The 26,149-nt window shown below is 48.2% G+C and overlaps 1 protein-coding gene across 4 annotated transcripts in view; it reads right to left on the bottom strand.

Annotated features, from left to right (window-relative positions):
* fat3a (FAT atypical cadherin 3a) overlaps positions 1-26,149 on the bottom strand; it is a 357,931-nt gene that overhangs the window by 109,013 nt on the left and 222,769 nt on the right. For all 4 annotated transcript variants that reach the window (XM_029773664.1, XM_029773663.1, XM_029773665.1 and 1 more), the window contains exon 4: positions 2,755-2,816. In XM_029773664.1, coding sequence (XP_029629524.1) covers positions 2,755-2,816 — 62 coding nt within the window. The remainder of the gene's footprint in view (positions 1-2,754; positions 2,817-26,149) is intronic.

The raw sequence follows: 26,149 nt of genomic DNA, 5'->3' as shown, positions 1-26,149 counted from the left end.
AGCCATAAGAACAGAAGCCTTCCTGAACAGGTAATCAAATGGCTACCAGGACTATTTGCATTGTGTGCCCCCCCTATCATATATGCATAGTCACTTTAACTATACATTCATGTACATACTACCTCAATTGGGCCGACCAACCAGTGCTCCCGCACATTGGCTAACCGGGCTATCTGCGTTGTGTCCCGCCACCCGCCACCTGCCACCCGCCAACCCCTCTTTTACACTACTGCTACTCTCTGTTCATCATATATGCATAGTCACTTTAACCATATCTACATGTACATACTACCTCAATCAGCCTGACTAACCGGTGTCTGTATGTAGCCTCGCTACTTTTATAGCCTCGCTACTGTATATAGCCTGTCTTTTTACTGTTGTTTTATTTCTTTACCTACCTATTGTTCACCTAATACCTTTAATGCACTATTGGTTAGAGCCTGTAAGTAAGCATTTCACTGTAAGGTGTACACCTGTTGTATTCGGCGCACGTGACAAATACACTTTGATTTGATTTGATTCCATGTTAACAGGCTATGTGCTAAATCTGATCTACAAACCCCTGCTAAATCTGATCTCTAAACCCCTGCTAAATCTGATCTATAAACCCCTGCTAAATCTGATCTATAAACCCCTGCTAAATCTGATCTATAAACCCCTGTTAAATCTGATCTACAAACCCCTGCTAAATCTGATCTCTAAACCCCTGCTAAATCTGATCTATAAACCCCTGCTAAATCTGATCTATAAACACCTGCTAAATCTTATCTATAAACCCCTGCTAAATCTGATCTATAAACCCCTGCTAAATCTGATCGGACGTACAGTACAACTCACATCAATACAAACCTCTGCACCAAACCTACAGTATGAAACAAATGGGAGCCAATTACATTAGGCTCATCTCTGTTGATATCGATAAGACTTCACAGCACGGGACAACAAAATCATAATCATTCTCCCTCTGTTTATTCCTCATTGATCTGGCGTGGCATCTGTGTAAATGAATATGGATTTCTATGACCGGCCTAAATCACACCACTGTTTACTGTTTGGAGGGTTGGTTTAGAGAGGAAATAAGATTTAACTGGTTTGCACTGCAGCACCTTTTTAAGTCTGTAGCTAACCTATACGTGAAACGGAGAGAGGGAATGGCTAGCAGACAGACGAACAGACAGGCAGAGGACAGACAGGCAGGAAGATGGGAATGGCTAGCAGACAGACGAACAGACAGGCTGAGGACAGACAGGCAGGAAGATGAGAATGGCTAGCAGACAGACGGACAGACAGGCAGAGGACAGACAGGCAGGAAGATGGGAATGGCTAGCAGACAGACGGACAGACAGGCAGAGGACAGACAGGCAGGAAGGTGGGAATGGCTAGCAGACAGACGAACAGACAGGCAGAGGACAGACAGGCAGGAAGGTGGGAATGGCTAGCAGACAGACGGACAGACAGGCAGGAAGATGGGAATGGCTAGCAGACAGATGAACAGACAGGCTGAGGACAGACAGGCAGGAAGATGGGAATGGCTAGCAGACAGACGAACAGACAGGCAGAGGACAGACAGGCAGGAAGATGAGAATGGCTAGCAGACAGACGGACAGACAGGCAGGAAGATGGGAATGGCTAGCAGACAGACGAACAGACAGGCTGAGGACAGACAGGCAGGAAGATGGGAATGGCTAGCAGACAGACGAACAGACAGGCAGAGGACAGACAGGCAGGAAGATGGGAATGGCTAGCAGACAGACGAACAGACAGGCTGAGGACAGACAGGCAGGAAGATGGGAATGGCTAGCAGACAGACGGACAGACAGGCAGAGGACAGACAGGCAGGAAGGTGGGAATGGCTAGCAGACAGACGAACAGACAGGCAGAGGACAGACAGGCAGGAAGATGGCTGAAGATGTTTGCGTTCTCTCACAGTGCAGTGTTGTTAGACCATAAAGAGAGGTGGGAGAAGAGATGTTAGTAAGCATCAAATAACATACAAACATAGAGGTGCCATAGAGGATATAATGGATGTGTTTACTCATCACAAATTCTCCCTGTCACAGACCTTATCTGAAGTATACTGCAGTTGGGAGAAAATATCCAACTTGCATCAAAACACACGTCAGCATCTTACTGAGAAACAATCAATACAGCTAGAGCAGAATGTCTTTGAAAAATAGTTTGTCACCGCATGCTCGCGCACACACACACACACACACACACACACACACACACACACACACACACACACACACACACACACACACACACACACACACACACACACACACTCATGATTCAGGACTCTGGCAGCAGCAGCACCATTTACCTCCAATCTGCCGCCCTTAGTCAAGATACGACACTCCAATCAGCTCATAATGGAACCCAACACACAATCTTCATTTCCTGCTCCACTTCTCATACTGACTCAATTACACTAGACCTGCCTCTCTAATGCACACTCTACTGAGACCAGGTAGACAGAGAGGGAGGGAGGTATGAAGAGAGAGAGAGAGGGGGGCGGGTAAAGAGAGGGGATAGAGAGAGATCAAAAGTGAGAGAAAAAGATAGAGAGAAAGGGAGAGTAAGAGAGAGAGAGAAAGAACGAGAAAGAGAAAGAGAGAGGGGGGAGAGATAGAGAGGTAGAGTAACACACACGCACACACACACACACACACACACACACACACACACACACACACACACACACACACACACACACACACACACACACACACACCTTAGTGTGCCTCTTACCTCTAAAACATGCTCAGCCTGTTGCTCTCTGTCCAGTTTCCTGGACGTGGTGGTGATGACACCTATGAACACAGAGACAACTGCATCAGAGAGAAGAACCCACAAACACATACAGGAACATCACATATAAAGCCCTATTTACATCAGCAGTTGTCACAAAGTGCTTATATAGAAACCCAGCCTAAAACCCCAAACAGCAAGCAATGCAGATGTAGAAGCACGGTGGCTAGGAAAACCTCCCTAGAAAGGCAGGAACCTAGGAAGAAACCTAGAGAGGAACCAGGCTCTGAGGGGAGGCCATCGCAGTGGTTGTACAGGGTGCAACAGGTCAGCTCCTTGGGAGTAAATCTTGTAGCTAGATGCATAAAACTGTAGCAAGATGCAAAACATATCATTTGGACTTGTTGTCAAAAACAGCTTAATTAAAGAAAATAATGTCACATTTAATTACTCAGATCTACTTATGATATGAAATTCCTTCATTACCCTCATTAGCTCAGAGGATACACGTACACACAGTGACTCCCACCACCTAACCAACTGAGCATTGTGACAAGGTAATTACCATGGGTTTCCACAGCTGTCCTACAGCAGGCTGTCTGAGGTTAATTACTGACACTAGCCTCTACTGGCCCTAATTGTTTTGTTACTTAACGTTATTACAGCAGAACAGGGAGAGAGAGAGAGAGAGAGAGAGAGAGAGAGAGAGAGAGAGAGAGAAGGAATAGGAAAGAGAGAAATTGGAGGGAGAGGAGACTGTCAGGAGAGAGACAATGTGCGTCATCACATGGGACATTTCCCATTTCTTCTTACAAGAATGGAAACATTTGCTACCTTGCTAAAGTCCAGTCAGTTTTAAAGAGACCTCAGTGGTGAGCAAGAATAGCCACTTCTTCATTTACTGGTCACACTATTGCACTCCCCCTCTTCTCCTCCCCTCCCTTCTTCCTCCCATTAAGTCTCACGGATCAATACAGAGTTTTAGGCCCTTGGAAGGTTTTCTGAAAACACTGTCAAGAGTTTGCGCAGGGAGAAAACTAAAGAGTGGTGAGAAAGAGAGCAAGGAGCACAACTGATATACAATGGTTCCCCATGGAGAATTGAGGATTGTCACCCACACACCCAAACAAACCCACCCTAACCCTAATTGTAACCTTAAACCTAACCCCTAAGCTTAAAATAGCCTTTGTCCTTATGGGGACGTGGGAAATTAATTTTCCTTATTTGACTATTCACACACACACACACACACACACACACACACACACACACACACACACACACTCTCTGTCATTATTAATGATTAGATATACAGTAGGTGATGGGTTGTGTTCTAAGTGATGCCCGATAGAGGCACTTAGCAGGAGGTTTTTTGGGGGCAGGCAATCGATGAAGGCAACCAACCCTGAAGGACCCCAGTGACCCAGAACTGAGCCGGAGGGGTCCTGATCAACCCTCTCACTGGTGAGTCTGTCACTCTGTACACACACACACACACACACACACACACACACACACACACACACACACACACACACACACACACACACACACACACACACCAATGTACTGTATCATTTTTCTTTACTTCATTCCAACTGGTGGGCACCAGAGTAAAGAGCAGTTTATCGAATAAACTACACTAGATGCATACAGTCAATATGTGTGTGGGTGACTGGTTTCTTTCGGGCCTGCTATAATACACACTGACAAACATGGATACACACACTGTCTCAGGGGGAAGGCCTTTTGAGGAAAACACTCTAATGACTGCAGACTTGAGTAAACGCCTCATCATACAAAGAGAGAGGCATACAATAGAACACACACACGCACACACACACCACAACCTGTGATGTTGAGGAGGACAATGACAGCGAAGCCTGAACTCATTAGTCTAGAGCTGAGCTTTAAAACAGAGAAAACAAGCTGAAACAAAAGCTATGGACTGGCCCACTGTCAGGGGGGGGAGCACAGCGGATGGGGACAGGAGGCTTCTCAGTCCTCCACAATGAGGCCCGAGCACACATCAATCACCACCTCGACAAGCCCTATTCACCAGACACACAACACTGTCCCCTTTCCAACTGCAAAGGGAGTGAGAGCTGACGACATATACATATCCCAATTTTATTAGCTAGATGCCCAGTAAAAACAAAACAAAATTGGCACATCAAAATGCAGCCACTTGTGACCCTTTTTCCAACAGGGCCCAGCTTTTTGCACTCAACATCTACAGTCCATAATATATCCAGGTTAATATATCCAGGTTATTACCAGGTTATTACCAGGTTATTACCAGGTTACTGTCAACTCCATAAACTATTAAGATCCAATAAGGAAAAAGGAAGTGGAACATAGCATGAGGCTAGAGGAGGCTAGACGACCTGTGTAGCTTCTGCTATAGAACGCTGTTTTCCATGTCCATGGATAGACAGAAAGCATAGCATGAGGCTAGAGGAGGCTAGACGACCTGTGTAGCTTCTGCTATAGAACGCTGTTTTCCATGTCCATGGATAGACAGAAAGCATAGCATGAGGCTAGAGGAGGCTAGACGACCTGTGTAGCTTCTGCTATAGAACGCTGTTTTCCATGTCCATGGATAGACAGAAAGCGGCTCCTCCTTTTAGACCTGGCTGCTTCTCAGGAACGGAAGCTTCATCTGGGATAAAATAACACACCTGTTTCAATCATACTGGCTCTACTGAAATGTTATGTTCAATTCATTATGCGTTAGTGTGTGTGTGTGTGTGTGTGTGTGTGTGTGTGTGTGTGTGTGTGTGTGTGTGTGTGTGTGTGTGTGTGTGTGTGTGTGTGTGTGTTTGTATGTGTGTACTGTGCTCAGCCAAACCATTGGGCAGCAACACTCAATACAACCAAAGTTGTCAATATGAACAGAGAGAGTGTGAATGCTGTGACAAACATGCCAAAGCTAAAAACGCTATTGATGAACTGCAGGAAGGCTTTACGCTACATTAGCCCTCGGACAGTAATGCTAACGCAGATGTGCTAACCGTAACATAGAGAATGACTGGCAAGCTTTCGGTCTAGTTAGCACTCGGCTATTAGCTTTAACTCTGTGGGACAGACAGACGTCTGTCCCACACACTTTGGCTACAAATATCTCATACATCACACACAAACACTGATAAAGATCTTTGAGGCTCAAAACATACCAGACACAAACTACAAACATATTCATTATACAGATGGTCCGATGCACACACACACCCATTACCATGTTCTCATTAGGGGTGTACTTGTTACTTTATGTTTAAAGAAAATCCCCCTCAAAATGTACATTACATTATTTTCGATAATACTATCCACCACTGTGACCTGTACGCTCTCGTTGGCTGGCACTCGCGTCATACTTGCCGCCAAACCCACTGGCTCCAGGTCATCTACAAGTCTCTGCTAGGTAAAGCCCCGCCTTATCTCAGCTCACTGGTCACCATAACAGCTCACTGGTCACCCGTAGCACGCACTCCAGCAGGTATATCTCACTGTATATCTCACTGGACACCCCGTCACGTCCTGACCATTATTTTCTATGGTAGAGTAGGTCAGGGCGTGACATAGGGGTTTTCTAGTTTAGTTTTTCTTTGTTGTTATGTTCTAGTTTTGTATTTCTATATTGTGTTTTGTTTGGGATGATCTCCAATTAGAGGCAGCTGGTCCTCGTTGTCTCTAATTGGAGATCATACTTAAGTAGGTGTTTTTTCCACCTGGGTTTGTGGGAGATTGTCTTTGAGTTAGTGTATGTTTCACCTCTGCGTCACAGTTTGTTGTTTTGTTATTCAGTTTATTTATATGTTTTGCATAGTTTCACAGTTCAATAAAAATGTCTTACGATAATCACGCTGCACTTTGGTCCGCTCTTTCCTACAACAGCTGTGACACCCCCAAAGCCAATTCTTCCTTTGGCCGCTTTTCCTTCCAGTTCTCTGCTGCCAATGACTGGAACAAACTGCAAAAATCACTGAAGCTGGAGACTCATATCTCCCTCACTAGCTTTAAGCACCAGCTGTCAGAGCAGCTCACAGATCACTGCACCTGTACATAGCCCATCTGTAAATAGCCCATCCAACTACCTCTTCCCCTACTGTATTTATTTTGCTCCTTTGCATCCCAGTATCTCTAGTTGCACATTCATCTTCTGCACATCTACCATTCCAGTGTTTAATTGCTATATTGTAATTACTTCATCACCATGGCCTATTTATTGCCTTACCTCCCTTATCCTACCTCATTTGCACACACTGTATATATACTTTTTCTACTGTATTATTGACTGTATGTTTGTTTATTCCATCTGTAACTCCGTGTTGTATGTGTCGAACTGCTTTGCTTTATCTTGGCCAGGTCACAGTTGTAAATGAGAACTTGTTCTCAACTAGCCTACCTGGTTAAATAAAGGTGAAATAAATAAATAAATCATTTGATTATAGGCCGTAAAGGCCCGGGAAAAGTTATGTAATTTAAATAAAACTAGAGAGGAAGAGGCAAACTTTAGGCTACTTTGGTGAATTTGCGAGGCACGCAAGACAAGACATTGCGAGATTCAGATTACCAGGACACGGTTATTTCTGCGTGCCCCCTCCTCTCTCTCCCTTGCGCTGGCTCACCTGGGGCGTATTCATTACACCGATTCTGTTGCAAACTGTTTAGACTAATGATTACACCCCGCTTCTCTTTCTCTTTTCTAATGATGCCAGTGTGTGTTCAGTGTTTGGTCTGTTGCGTGTAGAATATCCTAGACTATTCATCGATGATAGGCCCTGCTTTATTGAAGTTGCGAGACATTGCACGCAAACGCATTGCGAGATAAAGCATTCCATTGCGATAGATATTCCTAGTGCACGGTTCTGACTCTGTCTGCCTGGTGGCTGACCTTTCTATACTGTGCACCTCGCCTCTCTCTCCGTCCTTCGCAGGCTCGCTATGAAAGATGCAAACGTTTGTGTTCTCGGAAGTATGGCAACTGATCAGTCTCATCTGTTCCAAAAATACAGAATCTTAGGAGTCGACGTGCAAGAAGTCGAGGAATCACCACTACTCTCCACCACTACGTCATCGTTGTTAACAGTTGGAAAAATGGCAGAGAAAGGCAAGTGACAGCAGTAAAGTCCTGTATGGCAATACATTGAGAAGTTAAATGAGAAGAAAAGGCTAACTTTGCGAGGTGGAGTTGAGGTACAGTAAAGGTAGTATAGGTGCAGTGCTTCACCATCTGAAAGGGACACACCGTGAGACACAAACTGTTGCTGCGTAACGGAAAGACGATAAAAAAATGGTTTAAACGTTAAGAAAAATGAGCCATTTGTAAAAAACCTAGTTCTCACACATTACTCACAGAAAATACAGACACGCTCAACAAAGACATCATAAACACACTTCCACACCAGAGACGCCACTCAGTAGTCAACAAAATGCAAAGTAGCTGGTGATAAATCTTGATATATTTCAACATTGGATGTGGGATCGTGATTGAGACTGGCTGGGTTAGGGAACAGCTGCAAGCTAGCCTGAATTTGCATTTTAATTAGAGCAATGCTTAAAGGCAATTAGCTGAAAAAACAATAATAGCAGCAATCACTGCACAGAGCCATGTAGCACAGAGCTAATGACTGATGCTAACGCTAACAGGACAGGCCTACTGCAGACTGACTCAGCCACTGATGACTGATGCTAACGCTAACAGGGCAGGCCTACTGCAGACAGACTCAGCCAATGATGACTGATGCTAACAGGACAGGCCTACTGCAGACTGACTCAGCCACTGATGACTGACGCTAACGCTAACAGGACAGGTCTACTGCAGACTGACTCAGCCACTGATGACTGATGCTAACGCTAACATGACAGGCCTACTGCAGACTGACTTAGCCACTGATGACTGACGCTAACGCTAACAGGACAGGCCTACTGCAGACTGACTCAGCCACTGATGACTGATGCTAACGCTAACATGACAGGCCTACTGCAGACTGACTTAGCCACTGATGACTGACGCTAACGCTAACAGGACAGGCCTACTGCAGACTGACTCAGCCACTGATGACTGATGCTAACGCTAACATGACAGGCCTACTGCAGACTGACTTAGCCACTGATGACTGACGCTAACGCTAACAGGACAGGCCTACTGCAAACTGACTCAGCCACTGATGACTGATGCTAACGCTAACATGACAGGCCTACTGCAGACTGACTCAACCACTGATGACTGACACTAACGCTAACAGGACTACTGCAGACAGACTCAGCCACAGATGACTGATGCTAACGCTAACAGGACAGGCCTACTGCAGACTGACTCAGCCACAGATGACTGACGCTAACAGGACAGGCCTACTGCAGACTGACTCAGCCACTGATGACTGATGCTAACAGGACAGGACTACTGCAGACTGACTCAGCCACTGATGACTGATGCTAACGCTAACAGGATAAGCCTACTGCAGACTGACTCAGCCACTGATGACTGATGCTAACGCTAACTTGACAGGCCTACTACAGACTGACTCAACCATTGATGACTGACGCTAACGCTAACAGGACAGGCCTACTGCAGACTGACTCAGCCACTGATGACTGATGCTAACGCTAACATGACAGGCCTACTGCAGACTGACTCAGCCACTGATGACTAAAGCTAACGCTAACAGGACAGGCCTACTGCAGACAGACTCAGCCACTGATGACTGATGCTAACAGGACAGGACTACTGCAGACTGACTCAGCCACTGATGACTGATGCTAATGCTAACAGGATAAGCCTACTGCAGACTGACTCAGCCACTGATGACTGATGCTAACGCTAACTTGACAGGCTTACTGCAGACTGACTCAGCCACTGATGACTGATGCTAACGCTAACTTGACAGGCCTACTGCAGACTGACTCAGCCACTGATGACTGATGCTAACGCTAACAGGATAAGCCTACTGCAGACTGACTCAGCCACTGATGACTGACGCTAACGCTAACAGGACAGGCCTACTGCAGACAGACTCAGCCACTGATGACTGATGCTAACAGGACAGGACTACTGCAGACTGACTCAGCCACTGATGACTGATGCTAACGCTAACAGGATAAGCCTACTGCAGACTGACTCAGCCACTGATAACTGATGCTAACACTAACTTGACAGGCCTACTGCAGACTGACTCAACCACTGATGACTGACGCTAACGCTAACAGGACAGGCCTACTGCAGACTGACTCAGCCACTGATGACTGACGCTAACGCTAACAGGACAGGCCTACTGCAGACAGACTCAGCCACTGATGACTGATGCTAACGCTAACTTGACAGTCCTACTGCAGACTGACTCAGCCACAGATGACTGACGCTAACAGGACAGGCCTACTGCAGACTGACTCAGCTACTGATGACTGATGCTAACAGGACAGGCCTACTGCAGACTGACTCAGCCACTGATGACTAAAGCTAACGCTAACAGGAAAGGCCTACTGCAGACAGACTCAGCCACTGATGACTGATGCTAACAGGACAGGACTACTACAGACTGACTCAACCACTGATGACTGACGCTAACGCTAACAAGACAGGCCTACTGCAGACTGACTCAGCCACTGATGACTGATGCTAACGCTAACATGACAGTCCTACTGCAGACTGACTCAGCCACTGATGACTAAAGCTAACGCTAACAGGAAAGGCCTACTGCAGACAGACTCAGCCACTGATGACTGATGCTAACAGGACAGGACTACTGCAGACTGACTCAGCCACTGATGACTGATGCTAATGCTAACAGGATAAGCCTACTGCAGACTGACTCAGCCACTGATGACTGATGCTAACGCTAACATGACAGGCCTACTGCAGATTGACTCAGCCACTGATGACTGACGCTAACACTAACAGGACAGGCCTACTGCAGACAGACTCAGCCACTGATGACTGATGCTAACAGGACAGGACTACTGCAGACTGACTCAGCCACTGATGACTGATGCTAACGCTAACAGGATAAGCCTACTGCAGACTGACTCAGCCACTGATGACTGACGCTAACGCTAACAGGACAGGCCTACTGCAGACAGACTCAGCCACTGATGACTGATGCTAACAGGACAGGACTACTGCAGACTGACTCAGCCACTGATGACTGATGCTAACGCTAACAGGATAAGCCTACTGCAGACTGACTCAGCCACTGATAACTGATGCTAACGCTAACTTGACAGGCCTACTGCAGACTGACTCAGCCACTGATGACTGATGCTAACGCTAACATGACAGGCCTACTGCAGACTGACTCAGCCACTGATGACTAAAGCTAACGCTAACAGGAAAGGCCTACTGCAGACAGACTCAGCCACTGATGACTGATGCTAACAGGACAGGACTACTGCAGACTGACTCAGCCACTGATGACTGATGCTAATGCTAACAGGATAAGCCTACTGCAGACTGACTCAGCCACTGATGACTGATGCTAACGCTAACTTGACAGGCCTACTGCAGACTGACTCAGCCACTGATGACTGATGCTAACGCTAACTTGACAGGCCTACTGCAGACTGACTCAACCACTGATGACTGACGCTAACGCTAACAAGACAGGCCTACTGCAGACTGACTCAGCCACTGATGACTGATGCTAACGCTAACAGGATAAGCCTACTGCAGACTGACTCAGCCACTGATGACTGACGCTAACGCTAACAGGACAGGCCTACTGCAGACAGACTCAGCCACTGATGACTGATGCTAACAGGACAGGACTACTGCAGACTGACTCAGCCACTGATGACTGATGCTAACGCTAACAGGATAAGCCTACTGCAGACTGACTCAGCCACTGATAACTGATGCTAACGCTAACTTGACAGGCCTACTGCAGACTGACTCAACCACTGATGACTGACGCTAACGCTAACAGGACAGGCCTACTGCAGACTGACTCAGCCACTGATGACTAACGCTAACAGGACAGGCCTACTGCAGACAGACTCAGCCACTGATGACTGATGCTAACGCTAACTTGACAGTCCTACTGCAGACTGACTCAGCCACAGATGACTGACGCTAACAGGACAGGCCTACTGCAGACTGACTCAGCCACTGATGACTGATGCTAACAGGACAGGACTACTGCAGACTGACTCAGCCACTGATGACTGACGCTAACGCTAATAGGACAAGCCTACTGCAGACTGACTCCGCTAGAGCTAATCACCATACCACACACACAGCAGGACTCTAATTGTGTCTACTGAGAGACCAAGAAGGGAGCTAACAAGTGTGTCCTCCATGCCAGGACTACCCCTGTACGTTTGCCCTGGGAAGAGTTGGCTCTGGATTTAGTTTGTGCTAAGTTTGGTCCGTATTAAAAGCTATCTGTTCCATGTTTATCTACACTAGACCTGATATGCTCAATATAAAATGGACCACTGACTTGTAGCATCCAAGCTGAAGTCCCCTCCATCTTTTTCTCTGTGCAGACAGCGTTCCTCACTAGTCAGACACTCTGCTGGTGGCCAAGCGTCTTTATGAATGAACCAGGACACTATTAGCAACGCAATTATGCAACATCAGTTCAAACACCTAGGAGCCAAAGCCTGTTAATTGCCATTGTGGTGTAGCAGGGAGATCACTTTAGAATGGGAGTCTGCTGGAGGGAGGTGTGTGTGTGTGCGTGTGTGGCTTTAGAATGGGAGTTGGGGGGTGGGTGGGGGGCTGGGTGGACTTAATTAAATTGCAGTTGAATTATTCAACTGAGAAAAGAGAAAGAGAGAAACTGGATGAAAAAGAAAGAGAGAAGTAACAAGAGTGTTTTTGTATGATCTGAGAGGGAGATCTAAATGATTAAGAGTGTTTATGATTTGAGAGGGAGATCTAAATGATTAAGAGTGTTTATGATCTGAGAGGGAGGTCTAAATGATTGTTTATGATCTGAGAGGGAGATCTAAATGATTAAGAGTGTTTATGATCTGAGAGGGAGATCTAAATGATTAACTGAGTGTTTATGATCTGAGAGGGAGATCTAAATGATTAAGAGTGTTTATGATCTGAGAGGGAGATCTAAATGATTAAGAGTGTTTATGATTTGAGAGGGAGATCTAAATGATTAAGAGTGTTTATGATCTGAGAGGGAGATCTAAATGATTAAGAGTGTTTATGATCTGATAGGGAGATCTAAATTATTAACTGAGTGTTTAGCAACTCTTTTACGAGCAGAAAACAAGATCAGAATATAAAATGCTACTAGGATGTAGAATATGTTGAGTCCTCCAGTATTGCTATTTGTGTTATACGTGTGTCATATAGACATTTACATTTTAGTCATTTAGCAGACGCTCTTATCCAGAGCGACTTACAGTAGTGAATGCATACATTTCATGCATATTTATATATTGTTTTGTTTTTACTGGCCCCCCATGGGAATTGAACCCACAACCCTGGTGAGGCACACACCATGCTCTACCAACTGAGCCACAGGGAAGACTGTATCATAGCTGTATCATGCAGTGTAAAGGTGAGATAGGATGGTGTTAGTGAGAGATAGGATGGTGTTAGTGAGAGATGGGATGGTGTTAGTGAGAGATGGGATGGTGTTAGTGAGAGATAGGATGGTGTTAGTGAGAGATGGGATGGTGTTAGTGAGAGATGGGATGGTGTTAGTGAGAGATGGGATGGTGTTAGTGAGAGATGGGATGGTGTTAGTGAGAGATGGGATGGTGTTAGTGAGAGATGGGATGGTGTTAGTGAGAGATGGGATGGTGTTAGTGAGAGATAGGATGGTGTTAGTGAGAGATGGGATGGTGTTAGTGAGAGATGGGATGGTGTTAGTGAGAGATGGGATGGTGTTAGTGAGATAGGATGGTGTTAGTGAGAGATGGGATGGTGTTAGTGAGAGATGGGATGGTGTTAGTGAGAGATGGGATGGTGTTAGTGAGAGATAGGATGGTGTTAGTGAGAGATGGGATGGTGTTAGTGAGAGATGGGATGGTGTTAGTGAGAGATGGGATGGTGTTAGTGAGATAAGATGGTGTTAGTGAGAGATGGGATGGTGTTAGTGAGATGGGATGTGTTAGTGAGATGGGATGGTGTTAGTGAGATATAGGATGGTGTTAGTGAGATATAGGATGGTGTTAGTGAGAAATAGCATGGTGTTAGTGAGATATAGGATGGTGTTAGTGAGAGATAGCATGGTGTTAGTGAGAGATAGCATGGTGTTAGTGAGAGATAGCATGGTGTTAGTAGCATATAGAATGGTGTTAGTGAGAGATAGGATGGCATTAGTGGGTTTCTGACACAAATTCGTTTAGCACTGTAAACTGGTAGAACAGGGAGGAGGGAAGGAGGGAGAGCGAGCGAGCGAGAGAGAGCGAGCGAGAGAGAAAGAGAGAGAGAGTGAGAGAGAGAGAGAGAGAGAGAGAGAGAGAGTGAGAGAGCGGACAGAAAGAGTAAGAGAGAAAGAGGGGGGGCAGAGAGAATAAGAGAGATAGAGAAAGAGTAAGAGAGGGATGAGGAGGGGAGATAGAGAGAGAGATAGAGGTGGGCAGAGAGAGTAAATGAGAAAGAGAGTAAGAGAGAAAGAGGTGGCAGAGAGAGAAATAGAGAGAGAAAGAGAGAGGACAGAGAGAATAAGAGAAAGAGAGTAAGAGAGAGAGAGAAAGGGGGAAGAGAGAGAGTAAGAGAGAGAGGGGGAGACAGAGAGAGTAAGAAAGAGAGAGTGAGGGAAGAAGGAAGTGAGGGATGGAAAAACAAAGTGAGGGAGGGAGTGAGGAAGAGAGAAGGGGAGGAAGGGAGGAAGCGAAGAAGATAGAGAAGGAGAAAAGGAGTGAGGGATGGGTGGAGGTAGGAAGGGAATCTGTAACAGGTCCTCTCAGGCCATGCTAGCCTGTCTCACAGTAATTGTCTGCCTCAGTATCTCTCCTGTCATCGCTCTGTCCGACAAGGCCAGGGCAGAGGGCTCAGGTGCCTGTGTGACTGACAGAGTGTCTATGTATGTGTGTATGTACATTCATGCGTACAGTTGTGTACACTCCTGTAAGTGTGTGTGTGACCCCTTATCTCCCGCGTGCCTCCCGCCTGCCTCCCGCCCGCCTATCTCCCACCTGCCTGCCTCCTGCCTGCCTGCCTGCCTCCCGCCCGCCTGCCTCCCGCCCGCCTCCCGCCCGCCTCCCGCCTGCCTCCCGCCTGCCTCCCGCCTGCCTCCCGCCCGCCTGCCTCCCGCCCGCCCGCCTGCCTCCCGCCTGCCTCCCGCCCGCCTGCCTCCCGCCCGCCTGCCTCCCGCCTGCCTCCCGCCTGCCTCCCGCCTGCCTCCCGCCCGCCTGCCTCCCGCCTGCCTCCCGCCCGCCTGCCTCCCGCCCGCCTCCCGCCCGCCTGCCTCCCGCCTGTCTCCCGCCTGCCTCCCGCCTGCCTCCCGCCCGCCTGCCTCCCGCCCGCCTGCCGCCCGCCTCCCGCCTGCCGCCCGCCTGCCGCTCGCCTGCCTCCCGCCTGCCTCCCGCCCGCCTCCCGCCCGCCTGCCTCCCGCCCGCCTGCCGCCCGCCTCCCGCCTGCCGCCCGCCTGCCGCCCGCCTGCCTCCCGCCTGCCTCCCGCCTGCCTCCCGCCCGCCTGCCTCCCGCACCCCGCCAGCCTGCCTCCCGCCTGCCTCCCGCCCGCCTGCCTCCTGCCCGCCTGCCTCCCGCCCGCCTGCCTCCCGCCTGCCTCCCGCCTGCCTCCCGCCTGCCTCCCGCCCGCCTGCCTCCCGCCCGCCTGCCTCCCGTCTGCCTCCCGCCTGCCTCCCGCCTGCCTCCCTTCTGCCTCCCTTCTGCCTCCCTTCTGCCTCCCGCCCGCCTCCCGCCCGCCCGCCCGCCTCCCGCCTGCCGCCCGCCTGCCTCCCGCCTGCTTCCCGCCTGCCTCCCGCCTCCCGCCCGCCTGCCTCCCGCCTGCCTCCCGCCCGCCTGCCTCCCCGCCTGCCTCCCGCCCGCCTGCCTCCCGCCCGCCCGCCTGCCTCCCGCCTGCCTCCCGTCTGCCTCCCGCCTGCCTCCCGCCTGCCTCCCTTCTGCCTCCCTTCTGCCTCCCGCCTCCCGCCCGCCTCCCGCCCGCCTGCCTCCCGCCTCCCGCCCGCCTGCCTCCCGCCTGCCTCCCGCCTGCCTCCCGCCTGCCGCCCGCCTGCCTCCCGCCTGCCTCCCGCCTGCCGCCCGCCTGCCTCCCGCCTCCCGCCCGCCTGCCTCCCGCCCGCCTGCCTCCCGCCTGCCTCCCGCCTGCCTCCCGCCCGCCTGCCTCCCGCCTGCCGCCCGCCTGCCTCCCGCCTGCCTCCCGCCTGCCGCCCGCCTGCCTCCCGCCTGCCTCCCGCCCGCCTGCCTCCCGCCCGCCTCCCGCCCGCCTGCCTGCCTCCCGCCTGCCTCCCGCCTGCCTCCCGCCTCCAGTCAAGTGCAGAACACTGAGTCTGTATTGATTTCTGTCCTCCTCTCATCTCCCAGTAGCTGCCACTTTCCCATGAAGCCTATTAAAGATGAGGACAGATTGAGGGGTGGGGAGGGCTTTCCACACACACACACTCTCTCATTATTAATGATTAGACATACACAGTAAGTGACGATGAAGGACCATGCTCTGGTTAGACACCAGTAAAATCTATTAACTGCAGGGGGGTCACAGCATTGATAGTCATACATCAAGACACGGACAGGACCGGCCTGGGAAAAGCCAACATGCTCTGTTTAACAATAGAGGAGATGGGAGACTGCTGTTCCTGGATCTGTGGTTGCGATCTTATTAAAAGAAAGCAGTGTTTGGATGAATGACCGTAGACGTGATGTGGGCATATTCCTCAGGGAAGGTGAGATCATTCTCTGAATTCAATCTGTGAAAAACCCTATGATGTTATTGACTAAGTCCTCACAAAAGACCAGACCATTGGACTGGTTATAGACCTGTGAAATATAATATACATTTACAAAGAGAAAAGCGGCCTTTCAGCAAATTCAGCGATCTACTCATTGTAAAGGTCTACTCATTGTAAAGGTCTACTCATTATAAAGGTCTACTCATTATAAAGGTCTACTCATTATAAAGGTCTACTCATCGTAAAGGTCTACTCAATGTAAAGGTCTACTCATTGTAAAGGTCTACTCATTGTAAAGGTCTACTCAATGTAAAGGTCTACTCAATGTAAAGGTCTACTCATTGTAAAGGTCTACTCATTGTAAAGGTCTACTCATTATAAAGGTCTACTCATTATAAAGGTCTACTCATCGTAAAGGTCTACTCATTATAAAGGTCTACTCATCGTAAAGGTCTACTCATCGTAAAGGTCTACTCATCGTAAAGGTCTACTCATTGTAAAGGTCTACTCATTATAAAGGTCTACTCATTATAAAGGTCTACTCATTATAAAGGTCTACTCATTATAAAGGTCTACTCATCGTAAAGGTCTACTCATCATAAAGGTCTACTCATCGTAAAGGTCTACTCATTATAAAGGTCTACTCATCGTAAAGGTCTACTCATCGTAAAGGTCTACTCATTATAAAGGTCTACTCATTGTAAAGGTCTACTCATTATAAAGGTCTACTCATCGTAAAGGTCTACTCATTATAAAGGTCTACTCATTGTAAAGAACGAGGGGGTAGAGAGAGAGAGGGGTGGGGGTATGGTAGAGAGAAAGAGGAGGGAGAGAGGGGTGGGGGTATGGTAGAGAGAAAGAGGGGGTAGATAGAGAGAGAGGTGGGGGTACGTGAGAGAGAAAGAGGGGGTAGAGGGAGAGAGGGGTGGGGGTAGAGCGAGAGAGGGGTGGGGTGGGGTATGGTAGAGAGAAAGAGGGGGTAGAAGGAGAGAGAGATGGGGTTACGGGAGAGAGAAAGAGGGGTAGAGGGAGAAAGAGAGAAGATAGAGAGAGAGAAACAGACAGAGAGAGAGAGAGAGAGAGACAGACAGACAGACAGACAGACAGACAGACAGACAGACAGACAGACAGACAGACAGACAGACAGACAGACAGACAGACAGACAGACAGACAGACAGACAGACAGACAGACAGAGACATAGGTAGGAGGAGAGGGTAGAGTGAGAGGTAGAGAGAAATAGGGAGAGAGAGAAAGGGATAAACCTGAGGAAGTGTGGTCTGTTGACATGGCCAGAACACTGAGAAGTACTGCTGAGACAAGCAGAGGAGGTGTGGCGAACGACAGAGCAGGCCAGGGGGGAGAGAGGGAGAAAGAGAGGGAGGACAGTAGAGAGAAAAGTAAAATGATACTCTCTACGGAGCCAAACCTCAAACCAAGAGGAAGAAACCACACTCTTCGCCTATCAAACCAACCATTCCTCAATGACCAATTCAACACCCACACATTCCTCTCCTCTCGCTGTAACCTAAGGTTCCTAAACTATATTGTTTCATTTCCTTGTCTCCTTTCCTTCTTAATAATCAACAAATGAACAGACTGGATATCTATGCATCATAGAGTAGAATAGTAATTTATTGTCCATCTGTTATAATATAACTCTTTCTTCTCACCCAGAGATGACACACAAACACACACCAGTTGAGCAGAGCGGGGAGCACGGGGTCAGCTGAAGTACAGTGCCCCTGGTGCAGTTCTGAAGTTACTCGGGGATTCAGCAGCAGATGGTTTGTGGGAAGCATCTGAAACCAGCAGCCCTCCGGTTGTCAGTTAACCTTCTACTTTCTGCTACCCAGCCGGGATTTGAACCAGCAAACATCTGGTCTCACCTAACAACATGTTTCTCTATCAGTGATTCCTCTGACTGTAGTCAAAGAGACTTACTACATGTTTTTTTCTTGAGACCATAACAACACATGGACCATCAAAATACATTTGTAGAGATCAGCTACAATTTTCAGCAGAGCAGTGTTGTTTTTTTACAGCCTAGCAGGACGTGTAAGGAGTATGTGTGTCACCTTCTTTCCAGTGGAGAAGATCTGTCACGACTGGGTCCAGACATCTGGATGGGTTAAGGTGTTTCATTAGCCACGTACGCTAATCAGGCTAGCTGCTGAACAGGCGTTCACATAAAACACACACACACAAACGTACACACATGCTGAGCTGGTAGTGAGGTGTGTAGTAGCTGAATGGGGCTGTACTGCTGCCAGGTCAGGCCAGGTGAGGCCAGGTGCGGCCAGGTTATGTCAGGCCAGGCCAGGTTAGGCCAGGTGAGGCCAGGTTAGGCCAGGATGAGGCCAGGTCCGGCCAGGTGTGGCCAGGCCAGGTGAGGCCAGGTAAGGCCGGTGGAGATTGGAGAACAGAAGACTTCAGAGGGGAGAGAAAGCGAGAGAGAGAGAGAGAGAGAGAGAGAGAGAGATACAGAAAGAGCATTCATCTGAGAAAGAGATGTGCTTGTTAATGAGCTTGACGGATGCCACTCATGCAGAGCTGCAATGTGTGTGTGTGTGTGTGTGTGTGTGTGTGTGTGTGTGTGTGTGTGTGTGTGTGTGTGTGCATGCGTGCGTGCGTGCGTGTGTGTGTGTTGTTGATTACCATATAGATAGCTTTACTGAACTCAGAGAGATGAACGGAGGGAATTAAGGCTGCAGCTATACCTCCAATTTACTTACAGTGTCGACGTGCTGGAAAAACAGGAGGATCATTGGGATGGGGAGAAAGTGATAGAGAAGGTGAAAGAGAGATACAAGCGGACAACTAAGCAAATGGACGGATGAAAAGAGAGACAGTGGTTGGAAATACAGAAGGAGGATGGGGAGAGAAAAAGATAGAGGGAGAGAGAGGAGAAAAAGGTAGAGAGAGAGAGGAGAAAAAGGGTAGCGAGAGAGAGGAGGATGAAAAGGTAGTGAGAAAGAGGAGGATGAAAAGGTAGTGAGAGAGAGGAGGATGAAAAGGTAGTGAGAGAGAGGAGGAAGAAAAGGTAGTGAGAGAGAGGAGGATGAAAAGGTAGTGAGAAAGAGGAGGATGAAAAGGTAGTGAGAGAGAGGAGGATGAAAAGGTAGTGAGAGAGAGAGAGGAGGAAAAGGTAGAGAGACAGAGAGAGGGCAAAAGGTAGAGAAAGATGAGAAAAGGGTAGAGGGAGGAGGAAAAGGTAGAGATAGAGAGACAGAGAGAGAGAGAGGGGTGAGGAAAAGGTAGAGAGAGAGGAGGAAAGGTAGAGAGAGGAGGAAAAGGTAGAGACAGAGAGAGAGAGAGAGAGAGAGAGGGGTAAGGAAAAGGTAGAGAGAGAGGAAGAAAGGTAGAGAGAGGAGGAAAAGGTAGAGACAGAGAGAGAGAGAGAGAGAGAGAGAGAGAGAGAGAGAGGGGTAAGGAAAAGGTAGAGAGAGAGGAAGAAAGGTAGAGAGAGGAGGAAAAGGTAGAGACAGAGAGAGAGAGAGAGAGAGGGGTAAGGAAAAGGTAGAGAGAGAGGAAGAAAGGTAGAGAGAGGAGGAAAAGGTAGAGACAGAGAGAGAGAGAGAGAGAGAGAGAGAGAGAGAGAGAGGGGTAAGGAAAAGGTAGAGAGAGAGGAGGAAAGGTAGATAGAGATGACAATGATCAGAATCCAACAGACACTTACCAACCTGGGAGATGGAACATCTGGATCTCAATAGTCTAAAGTACTGCAGATTCTTCTCCTCTTCTCTCCATTCCTTTCCTCCTCCCCTCTCCCTTCACCTATCCCCTCTCCTCCTCTCCCCTCTACTTTCCTCCCATCTCCTCTCCTCTACCTCTCTCCCCTCCCCTCCCTCCCCTCTCCCGTCCCCTGCTCTCTCTTCACACAACATCCTCTCCTCTCCTTCCCTCACATCTCTTGTGACCAGTGTTAGCACTAAGCAGAGTTGGGCTACACTAAACAAGCAAGTGACCCATCACCTAGATTGGTAGTCACATACACACTGTGACCCCATTGTCATGGTAACGAACCCTTTTACCTCTGTGTTTACAGTTTGAAACAGATGCAAAGAGGAGGGGGCGAACGCGACCTCACACAGTGACAGGGCTATCAGTGGCTGATTAACTTTCAGTCCTCAAGCTAGCACTGCACCTCGTCCAACCTGTGACCATGTGACGACCACAGGGGACCAGAGAGGACCACAGAGGTCACCAGACAGAAGGGAAGGCAAGGGGGATGCAAGAGGAGGAGAGGTAGAGATGGGGGATGAGGTGGTAAATGGTTGTACAAACTCATTCTCTGAAGGACTCTCCCTAGAGAGAGGCTTAATCACAGGCCCCAGGATAGAGAAAGAGGAGAGAGAGAGGGAGAGAGAGAGAAAGAGAGGAAGAGAGAGGGAGAGGGAGGGCTAGAGAGAGAGAAGGAGAGAGAGAGGGAGAGAGAGAGAGAGAGAGAGAGAGAGGGAGATCGAGAGAGGGAGAGATAGAGAGAGAGAGAGAGAGAGGGAGAGAGATAGAGAGTGAGGGATAGAGAGAGAAGGAGAGAGAGAAGGAGAGAAAGAGGGAGAGAGAGAGAGAGAAGGAGAGAGATAAAGAGAGAGGGATGGAGAAAGGGAGAGAGAGGGAGGGAGAAAGAGAGAGAGGGAGAGAAAATGAGAGAGGGAAAGAGCGCAACTAGCTGGTACAGAGTGTGTGTGAGCCGCAGTGTGTCTGTGTGGTGCATTGTGGGTAAAAAAAAGTGATAAACAAAGGGAAAGACAAAGGATAGAGAGAGCAGGCTAGCGGTGGTGTGAGGAAGGGGGATAAAAAGGTAACACCAATGTAACATCAGAGAAGAGGATAGTCTGATATACTGTAATCTCTCACTGACACACATGGACACACACACAGAGATGCCAGTTCAGAGAGATTGAGTTCTCTAGCTCTGATTTCCACTTCGCAGCAGGAGATCAATCCCGTCCCACTCAGCACACAATCCATAGATTATTCTGGAAAAAACGGCCACGCTACCTAATTACCAGCATGATCACTCCTCAACGACCACAAGCAGAGATCACTGGGCAAAAACTGATTGAATCAACATCGTTTCCAAGTCATTTCAACAAACAAATGACGTGATGACGTTGAATCAACATGGAAAACTGATTGGATTAGCAAAAAAATCATGAACGTAAGGGAATTTTAGATTTTATTCACCAAATTTTTTACCTAAACCCAGAAATATTTTGTTGATTTCACACTGAATTCACTTTAGTTGACAACTCAACCAAATGTAAATCACAAATAGATGTTGAAATGATGTCTCTGCCCAGTAGGTTACCAGCCAAGTCAATATGGGGTTACACACACACACACACACACACACACACACACACACACACACACACACACACACACACACACACAAAGACGCCCATAGATGTGACCACCAATACCTCTCATCACATGACTTACTAGCAAGAAGATGAATGGAGGTCAGAAAACAAAGGGAGAGAGAGAGAGAGAGGGAGAGTGAGAGAGACGGAGAGAGAGAGAGAGAAAGAGAGAGAAAGAGAGAGGGGGGAGAGAGAGAGAGAGAGGGAGAGTGAGAGAGAGGGAGAGAGAGAAAGAGAGAGAAAGAGAGAAAGAGAGAGGGGGAGAGGGGGGGAGAGAGAGAGAGAGGGAACAAAAGAGAGTGAGATGGTCTGAGTGAATCAGGTCAATACACATTGGTGAGTCGTTGTGTGATTGTGTCTTCCTAATAAACACATGCATGTGTGCGTGGGTGGATGAACAACACACATTGTGTGTGTGTATGTGTGTGTGCATAAGCAGGGCTAAGTTGAGCCGTTTCACCTGCCAGTGAGTGCAGCGGCACAGGGTGGCTCTATGCATAATACTTCAAACACAGTAAAGCTTCCAGTAACAAGCATGTCAAGCTGCTATCAAAGCCCCGAGCGCTGCACACTAAATATATCAATAGTGTTTACCCTTTCTCCCTCTCTCACACAATCTCTCTCTTTCTCTGTTTCCTCTCTCTGTCATGTTCTTTCCTCTCCGCTATCTGTCTCCTTCCCCAATTCCTGACATCCTCTCTCTCTTTCCCTTACCCCCTCATCGCTCTCATTTTCTCTCACCGATCTGTTCTCCCTCCCTCCCTCCTCACGCTCTCTCTCTCTGAGTGAGTTGACCTTTTGCTGATAGTGTTTAATTGGTATCCCCTGTCTCCACCTCTCTCCCTATGACAGACACAGTCCTACTCACTGTGAGAAGTGAGGGACATGACAGGTTCTACTTATGTTGTCACCAGGTTGCAGAGGGGTTAAGACACTTGTCACACCCTGAGATTCCATAAAGGTGGTTACAAATTACTCTCAGGAAAAAACGTTTTTTTCCCCCCACTGTAACACTACAGGTTCTGGAGGCAGAGTATCCACTCATAGTGCAACGGCCATCAGTCCAGAGGTGCTTTTCCACACAGCTGATCCTATTGACTAACTGACATTGGTTATAGCCCAACTCATTGATCTCCCTCATATACACTGAACAAAAATATATACGGAACATGCAACAATTTCAAAGATTTTACTGAGTTACAGTTCATATGAGGAAATGCATCTGTTGGTCACAGATACTTAAAAATAAATAAATCAGAAAACCAGTCGGTATCTGGTGTGACCACCATTTGCCTCACGCAGCATGACACATCTCCTTCACATAGAGTTGATCAGGCTGTTGATTGTGGAATGTCGTCCCACTCCTCTTCAATGGTTGTGCGAAGTCGCTGCCGTACACATCGATCCAGAGCATCCCAAAAACATGTTCAATAGATGACATGTCTGGTGAGTATGCAGGCCATGGAAGAACTGGGACATTTTCAGCTTCCAGGAAGTGTGTACAGATCCTTGCAACTGTGGGCAGTGCATTATCATGCTGAAACATGAGGTGATGGCGGCGGATGAATGGCAGGACAATGGGCCTCAGGATCTCGTCACAGTATCTCTGTGCATTCAATTTGCCATTAATAAAATATAATTGTGTTTGTTGTCCATAGCTTATGCCTGCCCATACCATAACCCCACCGCCACCATGGGGCACTCTGTTCACAACGTTGACATGAGGAAACCACTCGCCCACACAACGCCATACACACTGTCTGCCAACTGCCCGGTACAGTTCAAACCAGGATTCACCTGTGAAGAGCACACTTCTCCAGCGTGCCAGTGGCCATCAAACGTGAGCATTTGCCCATTGTAGTCGATTACGACGCCGAACTACAGTCTGGTCAAGACCTTGGTGAGGAGGACGAGCACGCAGATGAGCTTCCCTGAGACGATTTCTGACAGTTTGTGCAGAAATTATTCGGTTGTGCAAACCCACAGTTTCATCAGCTGTCCGGGTGGCTGCTCAGACGATCCCGCAGGTGAAGAAGCTGGATGTGGAGGTCCTGGGCTGGCGTGGTTACATGTGGTCTATGGCTGTGAAGCCGGCTGGACATACTGGCAAATTCTCTAAAACGACATTGGAGGCGGCTTATGGTAGAGAAAAAAACATTACATTTTCTGGCAATAGCTCTGGTGGACATTCCTGCAGTGTAACGCCCTGGCCATAGAGAGGGGTTTTTGTTATTTATTTTGGTTAGGCCAGGGTGTTACATTGGGTGGGCGTTCTATGTTCATTTTTCTATGTTTTTGTATTTCTTTGTTTTGGGCCGTGTGTGGCTCCCAATCAGGCACAGCTGTAGTTCGTTGTTGCTGATTGGGAGTCACACATAAGTAGCCTGGTTTTCCTTTGGGGTTTTGTGGGTGATTGTTTCTGTTTAGAGTATTTCCCAACAGGACTGTTGCTGTCGTCTTTTGTTCATTTTTGTAGTGTTCTCTTTTGTATTAAAATTCATTCAAGATGAACACATCCTCCGCTGCACCTTGGTCTTTCTCTAACGATGGCCGTTACATGCAGTCAGCATGCCAATTGGACACTCCCTCAAAACTTGAGACATCTGTGGCATTGTGTTGTGTGACAAAACTGCACATTTTAGAGTGGCCTTTTATTGTCCCCAGCACAAGGTGCACCTGTGTAATGATCATGCTGTTTAATCAGCTTCTTGATATGCCACACCTGTCAGGTGGATGGATTAGTTGGCAAAGGATAAATGCTCACTAACAGGGATGTAAACAAATTTGTGCACATTTGAGCGAAATAACCTTTTTGTGCATATGGAAAATGTTTGGGATCTTTTATTTCAGCTCATGAAACATGGGACCAACCCCTGACTTGCCTAGTTAAATAACGGTTACACACACACACACACACACACACACACACACAGACACTGTGACTGAGTTCATCAGGAAGTGTATAGGAAATGTTGTTCCCACTGTGACTATTAAACCTCCCCAAACCAGAAATTGTGAAAAGATGGCAGCATTTGCGCAAAACTGAAAGCACGAACCACTGCATTTAATCATGGCAAGGTGACTGGGAATAAGGTCAACTACAAACAGTGTAGTTATTCCTTCCGTAAGCCAATCAAAAAGGCAAAACGTCAGTACAGAGACAAAGTGGAGTCACAATTCAACGGCTCAGACACGAGATGTATGTGGCAGGGTCTATAGTCAATCTCGGACTACAAAGGGAAAACCAGCTGCATCGCGGACACCGACATCTTGCTCCTGGACAAGCTAAACACCTTCTTCGCCCGCCTTGAGGATAACAGGGTACCACCGACGCGGCTCGCTCCCAAGGACTGTGGGCTCTCGTTCTCCGTGGCCAACGTGAGTAAGACATTTAAGTGTGTTAACCCTCGCAAGGTTGCCAGCCCAGATATCATCCCTAGCCGCATCCTCAGAGCATGTGCAGACCAGCTGGCTGGAGTGTTTACGGACATATTCACTCTCTTCCTATTCCAGTCTGCTGTACCCACTTGCTTCAAGTTTTCCACCATTGTTCCTGTAACTGAACTAACTGACAATCGCCCCGTAGCACTCACTTCTGTCATCATGAAGTGCTTTGAGAGGTTAGTCAAAGATCATATCACTTCTACCTTACCTGACACCCTAGACTCACTTCAATTTACATACCGCCCCAAAAGATCCACAGACTGCACTCTGCCCTATCCGATCTGGACAAGAGAAATACCTATGTAAGAATGCTGTTCATTGACTACAGCTCAGCATTTAACATCATAGTACCGTCTAAGCTCATCATCAAGCTCAGGGCCCTGGGTCTCAACCTCACCCTGTGCAACTGGGTCCTGAACTTCCTGACGGGGCACCCCCAGGTGGTGAAGTTAGAAAACAACACCCCCATTTCGCTGATACTCAACACAGGGGCCCCACAAGGGTGCGTGCTCAGCCCACTCCTGCATTCCCTGTTCATCCAATGACCGTGTCAACTGCACCGCCCGCAACCGCAGGGCTCTCCAGAGGATGGTGCGGTCTGCCCAATGCATCACCACGGGCACACTGTCTGCCTTCCAGGACACCTACACCACCCGATGTCACAGGAAGGCCAAAAAGATAATCAAGGACATCAACCACCCGAGCCACAGCCTGTTCACCACGCTACCATCCAGAAGGCGAGGTCAGAACAGGTGCATCAATGCT

Source organism: Salmo trutta, chromosome 13, assembly GCF_901001165.1.
Source record: "Salmo trutta chromosome 13, fSalTru1.1, whole genome shotgun sequence".
In the NCBI taxonomy this organism is placed as follows: Eukaryota; Metazoa; Chordata; class Actinopteri; order Salmoniformes; family Salmonidae; genus Salmo; species Salmo trutta.
This window is presented reverse-complemented; position numbering and strand designations above follow the sequence as displayed.